Genomic DNA, 21,819 nt, shown 5'->3' with positions numbered 1-21,819 from the left:
GGGCCCATGAAGGTCTCAGGAGGTCTTATTTAAGAACAAGTAGGTGGTAAATTGAACACAATCATATGGGAATTCCTTCTTTTCCAATTAAAAAAAAAGTTTATTTTTTTTGGTCTTTACTGGCAATGCTGGAAAAAGAGAAAGAAACAAACAAATAACTTTTAATTGCTCCTTAGATGCTCTGATCCTGTAGTCACTGGTCACAAGGACTTGAGTCACATCATCCTTTGGCAAATCTAGATCAGTGCTTGGTTATGACCAAGATACGGGATGAGCCTTCCCTGGGGCACCTCTGGGGACAGGACACTTTCATTTGTATAGAATACTTATCCGAAGTCCTCGCTGCAGATAAGGCCTGGACTACTTTTCTAAGATTTCCTCTAACTAATGATGCCAGAGAAAAGATTAGAACCCTGAGTGAATGGAGCACATAACTCAAATATAGTGAGGCACATCTGTAAACTGACATGCGAATTGAAGATGTGTGTATCTCTCACTGGGGAGAGGTGAGTGGGAAGATGGGAGTGGTGAGAATTGCTCATGTGAATTCCAGACCAGAAACAACAGAGGTAGAAGACTTACTCCCTGTGGCAACCATGGCCTTGGGAATGCTGGGCTTCGGGAATAAGCTGAATACTTGTATGCACAGTGCCTGCATCCTTGCCACTGGCCCGCAGCAAGTGTGGATGGGGAAGCTGGGCCTCGGGACGCCTCCACAACTTGTCCCAGGGTCACACAGACAGATGTGGAAGAACTTGAACTTGAATGCATTACTACTGCTATCAAGGTCTCGCTTAAGCTAAATCTTAAAAGAGATAAGAAAGACTGAGGAAAGATGGAAGCAGAGCTGCAAACTGCCTATATGGTAATTTCAGAAGCTTATACATATAAAGTAACTCATATAAAAAGAAAAAAGACCCACATCATTGTAGAGCAGAGAAAACTAAGTAGAGGAGTTCTTAAGTGTAGAGATTTCAAAGTCCAAAGGGCTGATAGGATATAAAGACACATCTTGGCTTATATTTGCCAAAAAAAAAACCCCAAAAAACAAAAACAAAAACCATAGTTAGTTGACTGGTATGCATCAAAGAGATAACATGAGGGTGTTAAAAAAATTAAAATATAATCTCATGCAAAACTCATGTAGACAGAGCATTCTGTCACTGCTGTGTACTGGTGCAAATAAAAAAAATGTGAGGGGCAGGGTAGGGCACACACAATTACTGCCAGGCCCTGACAATCACATGCCATTGTAAAGAACAGGAATCTGTCCCATTAAGAGTAAAAGGAATCTGAAGATAAAAGTATCTCCATCACACAAAAAGTGACAGTAAGAAAAAGTCTTTCAAATTTTACTGATGTTTAAGAGAATATACTGACATTTTCAAGGAATGAATCTGACATCAATCCCAATCCAGAATCAGCAGAGAATCTGAAAGGGGTGAGAATGCCCCTATCCCTCCTTTTAATATATACATTAATGTTCCTTTCTGGCTGGAATATTATAATCCACATCAGTGTGGGGTTCAGTACAGGTAGAATACTCAGTAAAAAGAGAAGGGAAGAGTTCAGCAAGATTTGCAAATGAACGAACATTTTCATCTGTTCTTACTGCATCCAACAAATTAATGAAAAAGATGGTGAGAAATGTGATGACTTAGGTTTCACAACTAGAAGCAACAAAAACAGGGTGAAGCATGATTACAATGTTGCTTTGTTAATGGAAAAATGTCTATTTGGAACAAGGAAGAAGAGGCAAGTGAATGGGAAAGCAATAAAACAAGGAAAACCATCTTTATAAGAAGGTATAGAGGTTGAATAAGAAAACAAACAGTGGAGCAGATTACAGAAGAAAGTACCATCAGGAAAAAAGGATAGGTATCTAGTGACATCTTCATGGTATCATCAATGGCACATGGGTCAAAAAAAGTCCAGATCCACATCACAGGAGACCATGGCATGGGTCTACCCACTCATCCCTGGTTAGGATACTTTCAAATGTGTATCCTGCCTGAGGATGCATTTATAAAAGAAAATGGTACCTTACATTCTACCTCCCCAAGATAGTTCAACACAGGTTCCTCTTATCAGCTGATAATTAAGATACTGTTGAACTAGAAATTCTGTCTACATCTAAAGTCTTGTAATATTGTTTGGCTCCTTTGAGTCCCAACTACTTCCCTAGTTATTATAAGAAATCTGTTAATAATGCTCTAGAAAACCTGTAATGCTCTAGAAAATCATTGCTGATGAGAAGCATTAAAAGATCAAGAAGATATGGTCCTCACATTCACTTTTCTTCCCATTTTAAGAAGTGGGTGATAAAAAGTGATGACTCAAACCAAGGCAGACAACTATATATATATACTTATTTGTACACCAGTTGCTCCAAACCCAAATTTAGCACAGTCATCGAAGTGTTTCATCTTTTTTTCTAAAATATGAACACCCACTCTAAGACTTGGGAACTGTTTCATGAATAGATTGATGGTTAGTTAAAGGCTGGATTATGTTAACCACACCCAGGAGGATAGGACTGAATATGAAATCCCAAAAGAATGTTCCCAGAAATATCTAGAAGTGTATGGAATCCAAAGAAAGAGCACCAGTTGCTAGGAAGCCAGGGACCTTGGAAGATATCACCCACCAGAGGTGGCCCAGACTTAAGATGGCCTGGGAGCCTCACATTGGGAGTGCTTGACGACAGGGCCATGCTGGTGGCAATCCCAGCTGATATGTTTCTTTTACTGCTAGGAGCCTGGCCAGGAAGCACAGGAGAATTAGGAGGTCCAGAAAACTGTCTTAATGACATCCGCAAAGATTCGCCCCCAGGAATGCCATGACTTCTGAAAGCTCTGGAACGGTGAACTAGTTCTAAGCAAAGGGGATAGGCCAGGAAATATAGTGATGAGGATAAATAGTGACTAGAAAACAATGAAGTCAAAGTGGATACATTCAAATCAGAACGTGCAGAATAGAAGCTGAAGGAAGGAAGTGGAAATTGCTCCATGCTTTCTCCTTTTTCCCGGGCCATTATTGCATGAGGGTGCTGCAGAGGAGAAAGAAGGAATTTGGGGATGTTTTGCAAGAAATCATGATCTTCTCCAATGGGATCTGGAGGTGTTCCTCTTCTAACCTTATGCTTGGGGCTGGGAACACTGAAGGCCAGGTAGCCAGGCATCAAGGTGAGGTCATTGAGTGAAGCAGCACTTCTTAGAGGACTTGAGGTACTCTTAATGATGCGTGCATTCACGCTCCCTTTACTCTGAAGTCCACATGAGTCTCTACACCCCTCCTTACTTGTAGTAATGGACAAATGGGGACTTGTCACTTTGGAGATGTCGGGAGAGGACACACAAATGACCTTAGACCCAAACTCTTGAGCTGGGCTACATCCTTGGGAGTGAGATCTCCTGGGAGAACTCATTGTGGGCCTTGAGGCTTCCAGAGGCTTCAGTTGTTCTTCAAGACCACATCTAATAGAACAAGCTGGTCCTTCTTTCTTCCATGAGTGATGTTCAAACAAGATCTGGAATCATTCATTTCTGCAGGTGTTACTGGCATTAGTTTAATAGAGGCTAGTTTTTTAGCTTTCTGACCACCTGTCCCAATCAGGAACTGTGAGTCTGGTTTAACTGAGTGTTTGAACTTGGCATGGCTAGAAAATGGTTTAGCAGTGGGGGAATGTGGCATATCTCTGCCAGCCAGGAAGCATGTCAGCTGCTGTTTCCCAGCATAGTGATTCTGCTCAGCTGGAAGAACAGGTGGGCTATTAAGGGGTCGCTGCTGTACCTGGGAGTGGGATCACAAAATTAAATTATTGAACTAAGAGAAAGAAGCAGGTGTTGCAGACATAGGTAAATAAACACAAATCACATATATGGACCCTCAGAGAAATGGTCAAGAACATTCTTTCCATCAAATCAAATGATGTTCTCTGCATACTTAGTTTTATGATTTATAAAATGTTATAATTTTTGCAAACATAGTACACAACCATTATCAAAGATTTAAACAATACATAAAAGTACAAAAAAATTAACGTGAAAACTCTGCAGTTTTTACCTCCCATAAATATCATTAACACTAGCAAAGCATCATTTCAAGAGTTTTCTATACAAATGCATAACAGAACAGAAAAATAAAAAGACTTATTTTTACAAAAGTAGGATCTTATGTAAGATAACCTGTTCTGATAATATTGTAGTCTAGATAAAGTAAATAAGCTCTAGCTATAAATATATGATGATGCTAGAATAAAACACAAAATGCAAAAGTCCTTTAAGTGATTAGTCATGCTCACAAGAAAATAAAGGTGATCCCAAGGACAGAAGTGAAAGCAGGGTGGTCCCCCCATGAGCTGAGAGAGTGACTCCTTACTTTAGTGACACAGTGACAACTTAGTTTAGTTATTGAGTAAATGAAAGACCATTGCTTTGGAAGTATTTGCAAAAGAAATACAAGTGACTTCTAACTCTGTTAACACCATAATCACAAGACCGAGGTCGACTGAGCATCAGCTGTTACCACAAAAGTTCCAGGAATATCACTGACCATGCTAATGAGCAGAAATGGGTCAAGTATGATTGGAGGTGATGCTACCTAGAATTCCTGAAGCCCTCAATCACATTCCTTCAAGGAAATGTCAGTAACTTCTCATTCCACAACTCAATTGCACTCCTATAGGGAAAAGCATTTTTCTGCCTCCTGTTGTGGTTGACAAAAATCTATTCTATTTGGATACACACAAATAGATTCACAGCGTAAGGCAATGTGCCATTTCTCTGTAGAAATAAAGTCATGGTTCTTCCGAAAGCAAAGCGTGCACAACTCACAACGAGTTGTTTCCCAGCCTAGGCGATAGCTGAACTGTCCACCTTTACTGCAGGAGCGCGCAGACAAGAGCCTGGCCGACAGGGCGCAGCCACACTGGCTTACTTACCTCCTTGGCCCAAGCTGGTTTCTCGCTAGGACTCATCCCTTCCTTGTAATGGTACAGTGGCTTCTTTTCCACGGGTCTCTGCTCCTGCCGCTGATGCTGAAGAGACACCAAGTAGTCTCTCTCTTGCTTTAACTGTCTCTGCAGTCTTTCTGCTTGTCTCTGTTCTTCCAATTGTTTGCGCTTATATTCCTGTCCACACCAGGAAAGGGGAGCAAAGAAAAGGCCAAATCATCATAGGGAAATCATTGGTCTGTACCAGTGAGGCATGCAATAGAGGGAAAAGTGATGATAACAGAGGACCTCACCACTAACAGGACCATGGTGGGGGTGTGGGGGGGGTCAGGATATGCCACAGGGACAAGTTACAGGTTTGTTCTGTGGAGATGCTATCCCAAGCCTATAACGTGGCATTTAATGCAAACACTGTTTAATGGCATTTCCCACAAAACACCACCCATTGCAACAGGACTATTCCCTAAGAGTTCAACCAAGAAAGTGGCAATAATGAAGACATCGGCATGGTCAGCGCACAATTCCTGTATGGAGCCACCACATCCTGACATAGTAATGGGGCCTTCAAACTCATAACAATTAAGTACAAACTAAGTAGTTCAACATGCTATCTTCTTCATCTATTGTTCAACAAAACTTGGACCAATAAAGCCATTGGCAAGCTTACATATAGGCTAAAATATATCAGTGATGCTGATTAAATAGTTCAAATATCTACACAAGAAGCCCTTTTAGAGAGCTATGCAATAATAATAAAAAAGTACTTCAAGTGGAAGCTGTATGAGCAGAGAACACAAAATGTTCCCATCATAAGGGGAAAACTAATAGTCTGCAAATGAAATATGACTGCAGAGCTCAGTGGGTTCTTACGGAAGAGTTGCATTTTGCTGCGATTGTATTCCAGCATGTTGCAGATGGCCTTAGAAATCACTCTGCAATAAACACAGTGGGTCTCAAAAAAATCTTTACATATACTAACACTATATTCATGTTAAAGTTGATGAAATTAATAAAGAATGCATAATAGGCACATTAAATGTATTAAGTGTCAGGCAGACTGGATTAGGAGATGTATTCAGATTCTGGGATATTTTTCCTTTAAGGGCACGAGGCTTGGACAATCCTCTCTTCTAGACTGTCATATTAGAAGGACACTTGGGGACAGACACACACACACACACACACACGATGAACACAGAGCAGGTAAGCTGGCTCTCGGCTTTCCCATTACCAGAAGTAGAGCTTGTTCATGCAGTAGCTGTTGCTGCAAGATCTCTAACTGTCTCTGCTCCTCCTCTAACTGTCGCCTGATGTACTCCTGGAGAGGTAGGCAGCAGAGAATTCAGAGGAACACAAAGAAAGAAAGAAAGAAAGAGAAAAAGAACCGGTAATTGCAAAGGTGACAAGAGCTGTCAAGTGTAGAAGGAAGGAGGGGGAAAAATACCCAGACACCTTCTCACCAAACAGGAAAAGTATGCTGCACTGAAGCCAAAGCATTTCAATGCAGTCAAAAGCACAAGCCTGCTATCTGCTATCAGCCGACTGAGACAGCTCAGGGCTTTGCCGTGACTATTTGGTTTTAATAAACCTAGCTGCATGCTAAAGCTTTTCATTACAGGTGCCCTCTTTATGGGCTACCTGGAATTAACAATGCTACAGAGTTTGAAGTCCCCTATGCAAGCAGCGGGGATGAAATAATTGCTGAATGCCATCATCTGCTCTCTTTGTCATGGAATCAACTTGCAGAGTTTCACTGAACTGTCAGACTGTGATTCTAACAAGGAGAGAGGGGCTGCATCAGTGACTCAAAGTCACAGCCACCACAGGCTGGATGAGTAGAAAGCGCCTCTGAAGCAAGGAGAGAGTAGGACTTGGCTCATTTATCATGTTTCATTGATAGCTTTGAGGTAGACCTCGGGGGTTGGGAGCATCAGGAGATCAAGGTGTATTAGGGGACTCTGCATAGGAAGCAGGGTCGAGCGATGGGTATTACCAAGGCTGTGCATTTGACTTCTTGAATAGGTGAAAATAGTTGCTTGAGAGTAAACACCGGCTTAAACTGAGCAGTCCTAGGAGAAGGTGACCCACACCCCGGAGACAGTGCTGGAGTTCGCACAGGGCCTCTGCAGCGCTCCCTGGCCCCAGCCATACCTGCTCATGCTCTGCGCGCCTCCTCTCCTCCTCGCGACGCATCTGCTCTTCATAGTGGCGGCGCTGCTCCCGCTCCTGCTGCTTCCGCAGCTCCTTCTCTCTCCTTTGTTGCTGTGGAGAAGAAGCAGATGTCCCTGTCAGCAATGCCACTGGTGGGACGTGGGGGTGGGGGCAAACTCGCGGGGGGGTGCTGCAGCACTCTGGGTGTGAGCTCTTAAGGATGGGGTCTACATGCCCTAAGGGTCTTTCCCTTCTGTGCCGTCTGCGGCACACTGACAAGGAGGGGGTGATGGAGAACAATTCAGTGTTATATGGAACATCCTACTACTTACCACGTGAACACTCCAGGTTTCTACTTCTCCCAAGAAGTGCCCATTAAATGTGTTTCTCAATTGGCTTATGGTGGTTTTCAAATCAGGTAGGAAATACCAATGTATGGTAGGTTACTTATTTTATTGCATACCATCAAACTGCCTATGAGATTCTATAGGTTTTTATTAAGATTCTATAGGTTTTAAAGCACATTCACAATGCTCATGTCATTCAAATTTTTGGGCACCATATAAAGCAAACACTTCATAGACCAAAAAAAAAGAGAAAATCTTAGAGAAGCAAGGCAACATATTCAAGCCCATATAGTAAGTTATGGCTGAGGGTGGAACAGAATTAACTGACTCCCACCCCTTTCTGATACCCCATGCTGGTTTCTGTAGTTTGGGCAATATTCACTTTTGAGAGTCAATTTCAATTTATTATTCAAGTAAGACCCTTAAACTCAGGAACCATCATCATTATTGCATATAAAGTTGACTCTTGAGGAACAGGGTTTTGGGGTCCCTCCATGCAAATGAAAATACATGCATAGCTAATAGTTAGCCTTCCGTATACTTGGGGTCCCCATTGGGGGATGCAACCAACTGACATCTGGCATCCAAGTAGGTTGAATGGTAAATGTGCAATCCAGGGACAGAAGAAATCCATGTAAGTGGGCCTGCCAGTTTAAACGTAAGTTGTTCGAGGGTCAGTAGGAACTGCCAAGCCTCTAAGTACTTTGCATGCTTTAGCTTTGTTAATCTTCACAAAAATCTTCTGATATAGATATTACTATCACTCCCACTTTATATGACAGAATGGAGGCACAGAGAGATTAGGAAATTGTTCAAGGTCACACTCATGTTCAAGGATCAGGTGGTGAAGCTTGCTTTCAAAGTCAGACAATGTGGCTCCAGAGTCAGAACTCCGTCATTACAGAAAATGAAGAGAAAAGAGGAATGATTGAACATCATCACAATTAATCCAGCTCTTCATTATACTCTCAGCAAGGGAGAACATCTTAAGAGTAGTTACGGGAACTGGTGTTTCTGTTTCTGGAGCATTCGGAATGGGTAGGGGCATGTGAGGCTTTTTCTGGGGGTCCCAATGCCTGAGAGACATGACTGGAATTCAGTAAGACAGGCTGGAGATGATAAACATCCCACATGTGCAGGACTAAAATGTATCACAGTGTTTTCTTGTGCCACATGCCAGCAGTGCCCCTTTGAGAAGTGCTGTAGGCCCTTTGTGACAGGGTCTGCCTTGGCATGAGGATTTTTTCTTCATCAAATATGAAGTTTGGAGGGGGCAGATCAGGGGTCCATTCCCTTGTAACTTTCTCAATGACACCTTATTGTCTGGCTGAGGAAACAAGTACTCAAACTCGAAGGGCAGGTGCCTCACACTGAGAGGCTAGCTCTGCAAAAGCAGGAGAACAGCTTTCTAGAACACAAACTCACCAGCACCACCCCAGCTAACCCATCCACAGATATTCACCCCTCCAAAGATGCCCATGAATGAGAAGGTCGTCCTGATGTGGCTCCTTCCTGCCATCTCCAGGACCTCCTGTCTTCCAATAAATGACAAGGCTTGGGAAGAAGTCCATCTTTTGAGATGTAACATCTGTCATTTTCAGAGCAACATTTATGTGTGCATCTGAGATTGTTGTTTCCCCATCTTAGGTGCTGGGGAATCACTGGAGGACTTCCTGCAGTTGAATGGCAAGATCAGACTTGCATTTTCAAGAGGTCTGCTAACAGTCATGGGAGGGGAAGAGACAGAAAATGAAAATGCTCGAGTCCATTCTATGAAGCCATGCAGGAAATGATAGGGTATAAGTAAGATCTTCAAAGGCAGTTTGGAGAGTCTCTGTTCATAATTGCTGCTGAGGATGGACATAGCCAAAGAGAAGAAAGACTAAAAACTATCCAGGTTTCCAATCTTTCTAATGGACTGGTGTGGATGCCAACATAGAAGCAGAAATGAGAATTAGGTCAAAATTAAATAAGCGGGTTTTGGTGTCTGTGGGATTTGTGAGGGTGAGCGAGGTTCCTGGCCAAGAAGGATGACAGATGGTGTGATGCAAAGGAAGAAAAGCAGATTTAGGAAAGGTGACCAGGGGTACGTTGGAACTGAGGGGTGAGTCAAGCTCCAGACAAGTGAGGGTCTGTTTTATAGAAAACAACACAGGAAGATGCAAGTAGAAAACATTGTCAAGGACCTGACTGAGTAATTTGGACTACAGACCCAAAACAGAGATATTTCCAACACTCAACTCAAGTGAATCGATGCCAGCACAGAGAATAAAATAATTATGTGTACAGATTTGGCTCCTGGCAGGAGATAGCCCTAATTTAGCTAACACTTCAAGTTTTTTTAACTCCCACCATTGGTCTCTTTTTGAGGAAAAAAATAATCAAGGCTTTTGAAGATTCAGTTGAATTTTTTGGTGACAGATTTATACATTTTCAACCCATTTGCCAGGAATCAATACTGTTTCATAATTATGTGCCACTAGGTCTCTGAGCAAGGTATACACAGTATTGATTGCAAATCAAGAGGGTCTGCAGTTTCTGAGAAAGACACTCAAAAGTGACTAATAATTAATAATGATCTCACTCTGATCAGCTGCTGCAGAAGCAGGCAGGCAACTTCCAGGGCTGTGGTTCCTGCAGTGAGGTTGGAAAAATAAATGACTCTCCCAACCTTTCCAGGGCACCGTGCCAATTTCCAGCTGCTGTGTTTGAATGTTAACACCTTTCCAAAAAAATGTTTGCTCTCTCTCCTCCTAAGCTTGGGGCTGTTTGAGGGGACGTCAAGAAATATATAAGAAAGAGGCCAAGTCCCTGGCCTCAAGCAGACTCCCTTACAAAGCTCTGATTGGTCCCCTGTTTATCTTCTTTGGAGAAGCGTTTATTTAGGCTTCTCTTCATTTTTGAAAATTTCCTCATTGAGTTGCATGAGACCCTTGTAGTTCACAGATATTATCTTCTTGTTGATAGATCTTCTCTAAATTTGGGGTTTGGGGAATAGTTTCTTTCACTGCACAGAAACGTTTTCAATGGTAGGATACAAAATCCATGTTCAAAAATCTGTTGCATTATACATGCAAACAGTGAACTAGAGGAGGAAGAAATCAAGAAAGTAATCCCACTTACAATGCATCATAAAGAATTAAGTACCTTGGAGTCAATTTAACAGAGGAGGTGAAAGACCTATACAATGAAAACTATGACACTATTCAAATAAATAGAAGACACAAAGAAATGGAGAGATATTTCATGTTCATGGATAGGGAGAATTAACACTGTTAAAACAACCATCATATCCAAAGCAATGTATAGATTCAATGCAATTTCTTTGAAAATTTCAATGCAATTCTTTAGAGAGTGGAGCAATTATTTCTGAACATGGAAGACCTCCAAATTGCCAAAGCAATCCTGACAACAAAGAATAGAGGCATCCTATTCCCAGAATTTAAATTATGGCACAAAAATATAGTAATAAAAACAGCATGGCATTGGAACAAAAACAGACACACTGACCATTGGAAGAGAATTGAGAGCCCCCCAAAAATTCATACTTGTATGGAAAGCTAATTTTTGACAAAGGTGCTAAAGGTATAAAATAGATAAAGGAAAGTTTCTTTAATAAATTGTGTGGGGGAAAACTGGAGAGCCACAGGCAAGGAATGAAACCAGATCATTATCTCAGACCATATTCAAAACTTACCACTAAATGAACAAAAGACTTGGATGTAGGAACTGAAACCATAACACACATAGAAGAAAACATAGGCAAACCACTCTACCCCACTGGCTGCAGCCATGTCTTTGGGGACTCTACCCCCAACAGCATGGGAAATACAAGCAAAAATAAGTAAATGGGATGATATCAAACCTTTCCAGGACACTTTTGAACCTCCCATGGGTATTCCCCTTGGGTCACTTCTCAGTGGAGGCTGTGAGGCTATACTTTCAAATATGTGAGCTGGTTAGTTCATTTTAATAAGGGCATGACCCCCCAAACTTGGGGGACACTCAAATGTTAGATATTTGTCTCAAATAGTCTATGAAAAAAAATGGCTTTTTAAATTTTGCAAGAAAATAGCCCCTTAGCCCTTAAATATTCATTCTTATTAAAGTTGTAAGAAAATCCCCATAGGTGTTCATTAGAAAGGCTATGAAGTTGATCTGTTTCTCCTGTTTTTTAAGATGTTCTTTTCAGGACCAGCAGTAAGATGTGAACTGCATCTGGGAACCCTGGCTCTTGTAGAAGTGACTTTGATGAACTGTTAGGTCATAAATTTTAATGATCAGAACAGCTGAATAAAGCTAACAACTATGCTGATGGCAGATTATCACGTCAGACATTATACACAGCACTACTCAACCACTACAAGGCAAGTTACAGGTTTTCAATTATCTTAAGAAAGCTTGCTTGACTACTGGATTCACTCTTATCTGACGGAAAACATGGATCTGGAACCACTGGAGTTAGCCTCTTAGCTGCGAGGACTGTGAGCCCCACTGGTGTCCCTGGAGGGAAGTTTCATCTGAACACCAGGCTGTGTGGGCATTTGCTGAAGCAGCCCTGCCCTGGCCTCACCTTCTTTTCCCTTCTACCTTAGAGTTTCTTCTAATTTATTTTCTCATTTATTTTATTTTCAGTGGCTGTATTAATTCTTGTAAGCCACCTTAAATTTGCTTTTTAAAATGAAGCAAAGTCATAAAGAAGGATATCTACAAACAAATGTTGCCTTCCCACCCCCATAGCCTTTGAAAGCTCAAAAATCTCAATTGGAAAGATCCAAACAGCACGAAATGAGAAATTGTCGTCTTTTGTTTTGTTCTTTGTTTGTGAAGATGCCACCTCTGTTTATATCACCTGAGCATGTGGTTAAAGTTGTTTTCACGGTCTCGTGGGGCTATTTGCTCTGCTCCTGCCATGCCCTTTGCCTGGAGAACTAGTTAAAGTGACACACACAGAACTGGCCAGGACCAAAAGGGAAACTTCATCCAAGGACTTTATATACATCTTGATATTAATTCTTTTTCAATTATATATTGAACGTAAAATTATATTCAATTCTATAAATCCATGTGCTACCCACATGGATTTTAATTTCCATTTAGCAGTATGCCTTTTTAATCATCTTTTATTTTCTTTTGCTGTGCTAAAGCATTTGACTTGAGGTAATTCTAATTATTAACTTATGATTCTATTTCCCTTGCCAAAGGGGTTGAGTCTCCAAGAACATCTTTACTATTATGGAAAGGAACATAGTGCCAATGTTTCTTGTATATATTTTATTTTTGCAGGTCTTCGATCTAAAATGGTTTTCTTTTAAAAAAGTATTTCAGGGCCTCCCTGGTGGTGCAGGGGTTAATGTCTCAGTGCTATCAAGCTATCACCAGCCACTGTGGCCTGAGTTCAATCGCTGGCCAGGGAGCTACCCACATGGCACAGCAGACTTCTTCTGGCTCATTCACTGCTCCCCTCAGCAGTGTATTCCAGTAGATCTGTCTGTTCTGCTCCCCACTCTGTCTCTGGTGAATCCTCTCACCCACCTTCCACCTCTGGCCTACACCCCAGTTCTTACAGGCATAAATAAATAAAAATGAATCTTTTATTAAAGAAGTATTTCATCATTGATTATTCTAATTAGAGCCTCATACATTATTCTAATCAAAGCCCTATGCCCTATGAGATAAATGAAGCAAATATTTATTTCCTGTATTTAGAGACTCTCAGGAATGTTCAATGCCTACATGATAAATTAGAGGAAAAGGGTAGAATCAGTCCAAATCATTGTATTAGGTACTGTCTATGAGCACCAGGCATTTGCTGGGCTGGGTGATTACACACTTCAACTCACTTAATCTCACTGTGTGACTAAAGGATTTATCAGCATTGTTCCTACTTTATAATAAGCAAATTGAGGTTCAGAGGTATGAAGTAAATTATTCTATGTCGCACAGCTGGGAAAGTGGTACTGGGGATCAATCCATATGGGTTTGACTCCATGCTCTTTCTGCTACGTTCCCTTCTCTCCCCCAGCCCCCACAACATGCTAGAGTAGAAGAGCGATTGGAAATGTAGTGGGGAGTATGGTGCGTGTGCAAAGGTGTGCAAAGAACTGAGTAACGATAGTCCGTCTATCCTGTTAACATTTATCATGCTAAAGAAATGCCAGATAAGGTACTTGGCTGCTTTTTCTACTTAGCAAATGTTCAGGCTGAGTTTGAGTTTGGTTCTCATGATTTTCTGGTAGGTTTGGGAAAATCAGGCTAGATGTCATTGTGTAGAGATTTAGGATCCTGAGCGTACCTTTACATACACCCCACTTCCAATTTACATAGTCAGAGGTAACATCCACATGTGAGAATATCCCGTAGCTACAACAGGACATGCCGCTAGGGAAGGGGGCTATTAAGGGAGAAAGAGAGCTCAGAGGAAAGAACACTGGATCAGAAATATTAAGATTTATTTTGTTCTGCCACTGATACAAACACTGCAGACCATGGGGTCAATAAATATTTAATGAATAAATGAATGTTGTATGACCTTGAGTAAGTCACCTTGACTCAAGCCTTCAACACAGGGGCGCAGATTAGGTGATCTCACAAATCTATTCATGCTAACACTTTCAGGAAGAGTGTGCTGCATCACAAAGAAAATATGTGACATTCCAGAATGAATATGTGACAAAATAGAATTATGCTTTGTTCCCTAAGAGCTCCACTTGCCTTTCACCCTGAGTGACCTCCTGGAAGTGATATGTTGGGACCCCTTGACTGGGAAGTCGGTCTCCAGAGGCAGGACAGCATCTGGCATCTGGCATCTTCCCAATACACTTGGGAAGTATTGCAAAACCATCCCCTTGAAACAGGGGATCTCTGTTCAAAGACACTCAGAATGAAAGGACCCACTGTGGGCTTTTGAATCAGCCACATACTACACATGCTCCTGACTTACATAAGACTGTTCTGTATAAGCTTTACAGGACTATCCCTGTGACATGAGGTTTTCATGTTCCTAGGCATTCTACCTGCCCGTTTTAACATTTCCAAAGTTTCAGTTTTGGAAAGACCACTAAAAATCAACCACTGCAGCACAAGGGTATGATTCCTTACAACTAACACTAGGATGTCTAACTTTTTTTTATAGGAAGGACTCAAGAGTGATAGTGGGCAGCCTGGCACTTCTGAATCCACTACAGGACAGAGTAATCGGAATAGCAAAATAGAATACACTCAATTATCTCTGCAATGCATTGAGGCCCATATTACTGCTATCATCCCCACTTGACAGATAAGGAAACTGAGGCACCCACAGCCCAACAATTTGCCCACATTCACACAATGAGTAAGCTCAAAGTCAGGACACACCCTGCATCTGGTTCTGGCCAGGCTGCCTCAGTAGATCCGAAAGAAGCTGGTTGAGACATCTATGCATACAAAGTCTTAGCTGTTTCAAGCAGTTTCTCCCACCCCTCTCTTACTATTTTCACTTTGTTACCTATCATTTCTTTATAGAAACAGTCATTAGTGAACCACTGAGGAAGACAGACAGGCTAGATAGTCCTCATTTTTTTCCCTTTTGATACCTACTTTTACACTAGTAAAGAGAAACCATGCAATCTACCTGTTCAGAGCTTTCGTGGAAAATTAAAACTGTTTAAATGAAGCTCTTCTTTTGAGCTCCCTGGTCAACTTTTGATCGGGAAGCATCATCTGAATACATGTGACCAAGCTGGTCTTTATGCATGTAGGCAGAGCAAAGAAACTCTAAGTTGACCACTGGAGAATCTGGGTCCTGCCTCCTCTACAGATGCTCAATCACAAGCTCCTTATTATCTGAGGAGTAGTTTCTCCAGCAAGAATGGATATCTGGGTTTTCCTGGACATTACATAGAAGAGCAAGAATGGTTTGATGGACATCCTGAGGCCTATGATTCTTTAGGATCATGTCAAAGTCAAGGTTAGAAGCAACTCCCAGTTTCTTCTAAAGTCTCAATGGGAGACATGTAGATTGGGTCCTGTGAAAATAAGACCATTATAAACCAGTTTTAATATAAAGTCCAGAGAGAGAGTGTGTGTGGGGGGGTGTTCTGAAGTAGCTGAATTATATCTTGTGTAGAAAGACTGCAGAGGCTGGTGACATTTCAGGAAGAGGATTTTCATTGTCTTCTAACATTTCTGGGGCTGACTAAGGCCCCAGAAGGCTAAAATTTTAGTTTTATAATGCTACAATTTTAGCTTCCTTTCACATAATTTGTACTGATGCAAGGATATCACAAGGACTAGGATAACTAACAGGATGAAGCTTTTAACATTAGGAATTACCTAAATAATCTTTAAAACAGTTGTTGCCTCAAACTTCTAAATGTATAAACAGTATATGCTAAACTGGCTAAATGACTCTGACTGAAGATTATTGCCAAAGCAACTTATAATTGCAGAATTGGTTTAGGTCACTTTTGATGTCCTTTATGCTCTCCAGCCTCTATGATTCTGTAACACTTTTTACTAAGGAAAACAAAATGAAATGAAAACACTTTGATTTTAGCATCATAGGAGATAATGCTTTCTGTGAAAATATTTTATTCTATGGTTAGGACAACTAAGAATAACAATTGTGAAATACAAGAAGTGCAGATTAGGGGATAAAAGAGGTTCCATGAAGTCCCTAGACCATGGAAGGCAGGTCTGCATAAAGACCACTGCATGCTGTCACTGACAAGCCACCCTGCAGTCTAGGTGCTCTCTAGATGCTGAAGCTTGGCACTGCTGATGCTGCGTTATTTTCCAGTATGGAATGCTGAAATGCAATAAGTGTAAAATACTAGCAAGTCCCTCCCATTCCTTGGAAGTGTAGGAAGGGTTCTGGGCAGAAGAATTTCAAATATCAGTAGCTCAAGCTGCATTCTAGGAATTTCAGTCCAATATCTTCACTATGGCAGGAAACCCTTCTCATCACAGGATCCAGGGGACCAAACAGACATAGCCAGGCCTCCTGCAGCCTGGCCAGAGAGTAAAAACAGGAACCCTTCCAGGATCCACAGAGCAGCAAGGCTCCATACCTGGCCAAACCCCAATGCCTCCTGGAGCACAAGCATGATTTCTACATGCACGTGCAGGCAGCTGAAGTTCATGGTCAGAGGCCCGTGGGCAGGCTCTGCCCTGGACAATGAGCATCCAGCTTGGCAGCCTGGCCCCCACTTGTTTTATAATTTCTGTTCCATTATTGAAATAATAGAGCAAAAGACTAGCTAGAAAGCGTTCAGTCTTCATGCTGACGCTAACCACATCCAGGAATAAAGGACGGCTCAGCGCCCACCGGTGGCTGCCACTCACAGGGCACATTAGGATGCCTACAGTTAGTGATTAAGTGAATTGAAGGACATTTCTCAGCAGTGCCAATGAATTAACACTCCAGGACTTGAGATGGGGGAGTTTTTCTTTCTCATGGTGCTTTCTTCCTGCTCAGGGCCTGGGAGCCTGGTCTAGTGGGTGGGGCCGCAGTGCTGGTGAAGAAAGCAACACTGATTTCCTGTCCTGCAGCTGCCCGCTGAGCAGGCTCCAGCTGAACTTAACGGCCAGCCCTCACCCTGAGAGGAGAGGGCTCCTAGCAGCATACTAGGAGCCCCACATCCAGGGGAACAAAGATGTTTCTCTTCCCATGCAGCACCCCTCTTTACCTTTTTCAGGTACTTACTTGGTACCAGATACTATGGTAAGTGCTTGGTATGTTATCAACTCCATTAATGATTGAAACTATGTTATTTTATGGAAGGGAAAACTCAGGTTTAGCGAAGTCATGTCCTGCCCCAGATCACCAAAGCCAGAAGTGGCAGAGCCAGAGTCAAACCCCAGATTTATTCACTATCCCCTTGCCTGCCTGGCTCCCACATTCTCGCTGAAAGAGTCACACCTAAGGTACTGGGGTCCTGACGCCCAGATGCTTGCTGTTCAGACATCCACAAGATCGCTCCATTCTCGTGGGTTTTGGGGAGGGATACCGGTAGGTGAAACAATGCAACCACCTGGTGGCAATGATGGATCATGGTGATATGGTGTTGGAAATGACAGCAAGAAATACTGGTAAGAGAATCCACTGAAGAGCAGACATTCTTCAGGTACGTGTCCTCAGCTACTTGTCTGGGAAGAGCAGACTTTCAAGGAGGCAGTTAATCCTATAAGAAAGTGCATCTGGAAGGATGAGGAATGGGCGGCTCCCTGTGCTGGCAAGGCCAGGGCTGCTGGTTAAATCGATAGCAGATGGACTGGGTGAAATCCCAAGTTTTAGAGTAAACAGGGAAGGTACATTAGAGAATGAAGGAAGTCAGTCAATAGGAAAATACTATCTACACAGAAAACCCTTAAAGAAACAAAAGCAACAGAACTAACAACTTGGAAATCATCAGTTTCAAAACAGCGATAAAATATTCAACCAACAGTCAATTCACTCTTGTGCCAGGCACTGTGCCAAGCCATCTGTGTATCCAAGTCCACTGGCTTCTTACAACAATCCTGCAAAATAAGTAGCATCTTGATTGTGTATACTAGGAAGGTGAGGTACAGAGAGGGTAGGTAATCTGTCCCAGCCACACAGCTAGGATTAAACCTTGGTCTCCACAGCTTCAAAGATGGTGTACTATGCCTTCAGACATCAGTCCCTCCTTATCTGTGGTTTCCCCTTCTGTGGACTCACTTACTTGCAGTCTGAAAATATTGTGGACAGTAAGATATTTTGAGGGAGAAAGAAGAGAAACTACATTCACATAACTTTTACTACATCATATTATTATAATTGTACTTTGTAATTATTGTTGCTGTTATTCTCTTATTGCATCTGATTTAAACTTTATCAAAGGTACGTATATAGAAGGGAAGCATAGTATGTCAGGGTCCAGTAGTATCTGAGGTTTCAGGCATCCACTGAGACTCTTGGAAAGTATCCACAGCAGGTAAGGAGGGACTACGGTACTAACCTGCCAGCCAGCCATTTAAAAACTATTGACATTTTTTTCCCTTAATAACATAAGTGAACTCCTCCTAGTATTTAACAATTATTCTTCCCAAAACATGAATAAAAGCTTACTTATTGGTACATTTATTTTAATAAATCTAAGAGAGTGACAATATTTAAACTGGATTTGACAAGTCCTTCAAAGTCACTTTTTTTTAAAGATTTATTTTTATTTATTTATGCGTATAAGAGCTGGGGTCTAGGCCAGAGGTATGGGGGTAGTGGTGAGAGGAGTCACCAGAGACAGAGTGGGGAGCAGAGCAGGAGGATCTACTGAAATACACTGCTGAGGGGAGCAGCGGGCAAGACAGGAGAGGTTTCCTGTGCCATTTGTGGGTCAGCTCCGTGGCTGGGGACTGAATTTGTGCTGCAGTGGCTGCCAATAGCTTCATAGTGCTGAGATTTAAGCCCTTGAGCCACCAGGGAGGCCCCCAAAGTGACATTGTCTAGCTCGTGGCTGTTGACAAAGTTCTTTCATGTCCATTTTCCTGGCTAATCCTGAGAACAACTTTGGCGGTGGGAACAAGCTTTGTTAGTAACCCTCCCAAGTAGAACTCAGAAAGAGGGGTGTTCCACCTTCTCCTTGAGGCTCTTGTCTCTGGCCCCAGAAGTGTGCTGCTCACAGGAGTGCAACTGGCAGTGGGTGGCAACAGGTGGCTGGCATTTTACTGCCTCCCACCAGCGGCCCCACAGGGGCTCAGGCTACATGCAGTGGTCAGCAGTGATGGTGAGTGGTAGTGGTTCACCTGCCAGGCGGCCCCAGGGCATGCAGTTCCACTGGGTGTGCAGTGGCAGCAGTAGAGAGGCCCACAGAGTCCCAGGCCAGCATGCTGGGCTCCCAGCAGAGCCAGCCTGCAGCACCTGGGACCCGTGTTCGAGTGCTCTACAGCCATTCCCGCTCCCTCCCCCAATACCTTTACATTGTTACACAGGGCCCTGCTGAAGGGGTAGAGGGTACAAAGACCAGTTCCAGCCAATGAGTTGGCCCTGAGGTCAGGGCAGGTAGAATCTGTGCAGGCATCAGGTTTTCCCTTTTATATTAGGCTCCTGGATCATAGAATAGACCAATCTGTTTTGAACTAAATGAACCAACCAGGTGCAAGCCCAGCTCATCAGTTAATTATTTGGCAGAAAAATAAGAAAGAGCTAATTGACACTAAATGGTCCAATTGGTCCATCCAATCAGGCTTGCAGTGTGGGGGACCCTGAAAAAGGATATAAGGCAGGGCAGGAGCCAGCTTAGGGAATTCTGTTCCTAGCCTCCAAAGAAAGAAAAAAAAGTGGAAGGCTTTCTCAGACTTGGCTGCTACACCTGCCTCCAGCCCTGCTTCTTCTTTTTTTTTTTTTTAATTTTATTTGTACAAGAGCCAGGGTACAGTCCAGATGTGCAGGAGGGTGAGGGGATTCACTAGAGACAGAATGGGGAACAGAACAGGCAGACTGACGAAATACACTGCTGAGGGGAGCAGCGGGTGAGGCAGGAGAGGCCTGCTTGCCATGTGGGTTGCTACGAGGCCGGCGGGGATCGAACCAGCACTGCAGAGGCTGTGGACAGCTTCACAACACTGCACTCCACCACCTGCGCAACCAGGGAGGCCCCAGCCCTGCTTCTGACATCACCTGAAAGAGCTATTGGGTCATTCCAACAGCTCACAAAGAGCTGTTAATACTGGTATGTCTGACATTACCTCCTGGTGACTGGTGGTGACTGGCACTATTGACTGATGACCAGCACTCTATGTCCTGGCCACCTCTGAGAGCTGTCCACTGCTGCTAATCATCTGGCACTGCCTCCTGGCTTGTTGTCTCCATTGCTGTCTGGTCCAGTATCCACTGCTGTCCAGCCCAGCCTCAAGATGTTGCTGTGCGATGAAGCTGTGTCATCTCAGCAGCCCCACCTGTGAGCACCTCTAGCTTTCACCATGAATTGGATCCCAGCCCATTGCTTGCTATGAACTCCAGGTCCTCATTGATGGGACAAGCACCATCTTGAATGAGTGACCTCTTGTTTGGGTCTGGACACCGTGGAGACTATCCAGGGTGAGACAGCTGGCCACTGTGGCCACAGAAACTCGTTTCCCCTGTTTGTTAAATAAACCCCATTGTTGTGGTTTTTTGAACCTGAAAGGTCTTGCAACTGAGCTCATGGATGAGAACCTAGACAGTGACCTGTCCTCTCCCTCTGTCCTTTGATGCTCTGTAGCATTGCTGTACCTGTTTCACATCCTTGGCATCACCACTGGCCACTTCATGTGTATCTTAAACTTAGTATGTTCCAAAACTGACTTATCCTCCTGCTCTGAAACCAGAGCCCAAGGTTGACCCTGCTGTGACCACCTGCTCTCCTTCCTCTACGATGTCAAATCAACTGTGCCTGCAGGCTCTACAGGCTAAATCTCTCTCCAACATCTCGACATTTTTCAATCTCTGCTCCACTGCCATGCATCGAAAGCATCACTCTCTCTGGCCTAGACTAATTTGTCTCTCCCATCCACTCTTGCTTTCTGAGCAGCTGCCCAAGTTTCATTTTAAAAATGCACATCTGATTGCATTTCCTTGGTTGAAACATGTCACTGGTTTCCCACTATTCTTAGAATAAAGTGAAAAATTCCCAACTGGGCCTATGAAGCTCTGCATGGCTGTGTCTGGATCTCCTGCCTACCCTTCCCAAGTGCTCCTGTTCTTCCTTCAGTGGGACTTCAAGCAAGGGGCTTCCAGGCCAAGCTTGGCTCCCGTCCTGAGGGGCATTCCCTTCATGGGCATGTGCTCTCTGCCATGGCAGTCTGGCAGTGGTTAACAATGGAAACTTTGGTGGTCATTCACCTCATGCCTCTTTCCCTGATTGGTCTAGTTCTCACACTGGCATTCCCAGTGTCTCGCAGAATGGCTGCAGAGAGGAGGTAGACACCTACTGAACTTGTGGAATGATTGTCTTTATGAAGAGAAAAAAGGTTTAATTCCATTGTATACTGAAAAAATAACAAACGCTCAAGTCTAATGTCCTTGAAAGTCTTAGTCACTCATAAAAAATTTGGAGGTTTTTACAGAGAATTCGCTTTTGTAGAATGCCAGGTTGTCATTTTGCACACAGCGCCCCTCTATTACTGATTAATCGTGGTATTTCTTTAAAAAAAACATTTTGGGCCATGCAACCAAAGGAGCTTAATATCTTTTGGTGACAACTGTTTTGTTTTTATAACTGAGTGATGTTTCAGTAGTCTTGAAAGACACTAGATGAGACATTGGTGGTTGGAAAAACTTAACCAGTTCTCTGAGGAATAAACCTCACCACAGGCAACAGGAGCAGGGAGGACTCCTAGGATTAATTTGATTCATCCCTGTAACGTAAAGATATTTTTCTCAAAATG

General features: G+C 42.9%; 1 protein-coding gene across 9 annotated transcripts in view; it reads right to left on the bottom strand.

Moving 5' to 3' along the window:
* The window catches only part of TNIK (TRAF2 and NCK interacting kinase), a gene marked incomplete at both ends in the record, with an annotated part of 390,832 nt that overhangs the window by 68,390 nt on the left and 300,623 nt on the right, over positions 1-21,819 (bottom strand). For 5 of the 9 annotated variants that reach the window (XM_084231409.1, XM_084231410.1, XM_084231414.1 and 2 more), the window contains 3 exons: positions 4,943-5,131; positions 6,186-6,272; positions 7,106-7,216. In XM_084231409.1, the coding sequence (XP_084087535.1) occupies positions 4,943-5,131; positions 6,186-6,272; positions 7,106-7,216 (387 nt within the window). The remainder of the gene's footprint in view (positions 1-4,942; positions 5,132-6,185; positions 6,273-7,105; positions 7,217-21,819) is intronic. The other 4 variants (XM_084231412.1, XM_084231413.1, XM_084231416.1 and 1 more) reach the window with 1 other exon arrangement.

The sequence above is a fragment of the Talpa europaea genome, assembly GCF_964194135.1.
Source record: "Talpa europaea genome assembly, chromosome: 4".
Taxonomy (NCBI): Eukaryota; Metazoa; Chordata; class Mammalia; order Eulipotyphla; family Talpidae; genus Talpa; species Talpa europaea.
This window is presented reverse-complemented; position numbering and strand designations above follow the sequence as displayed.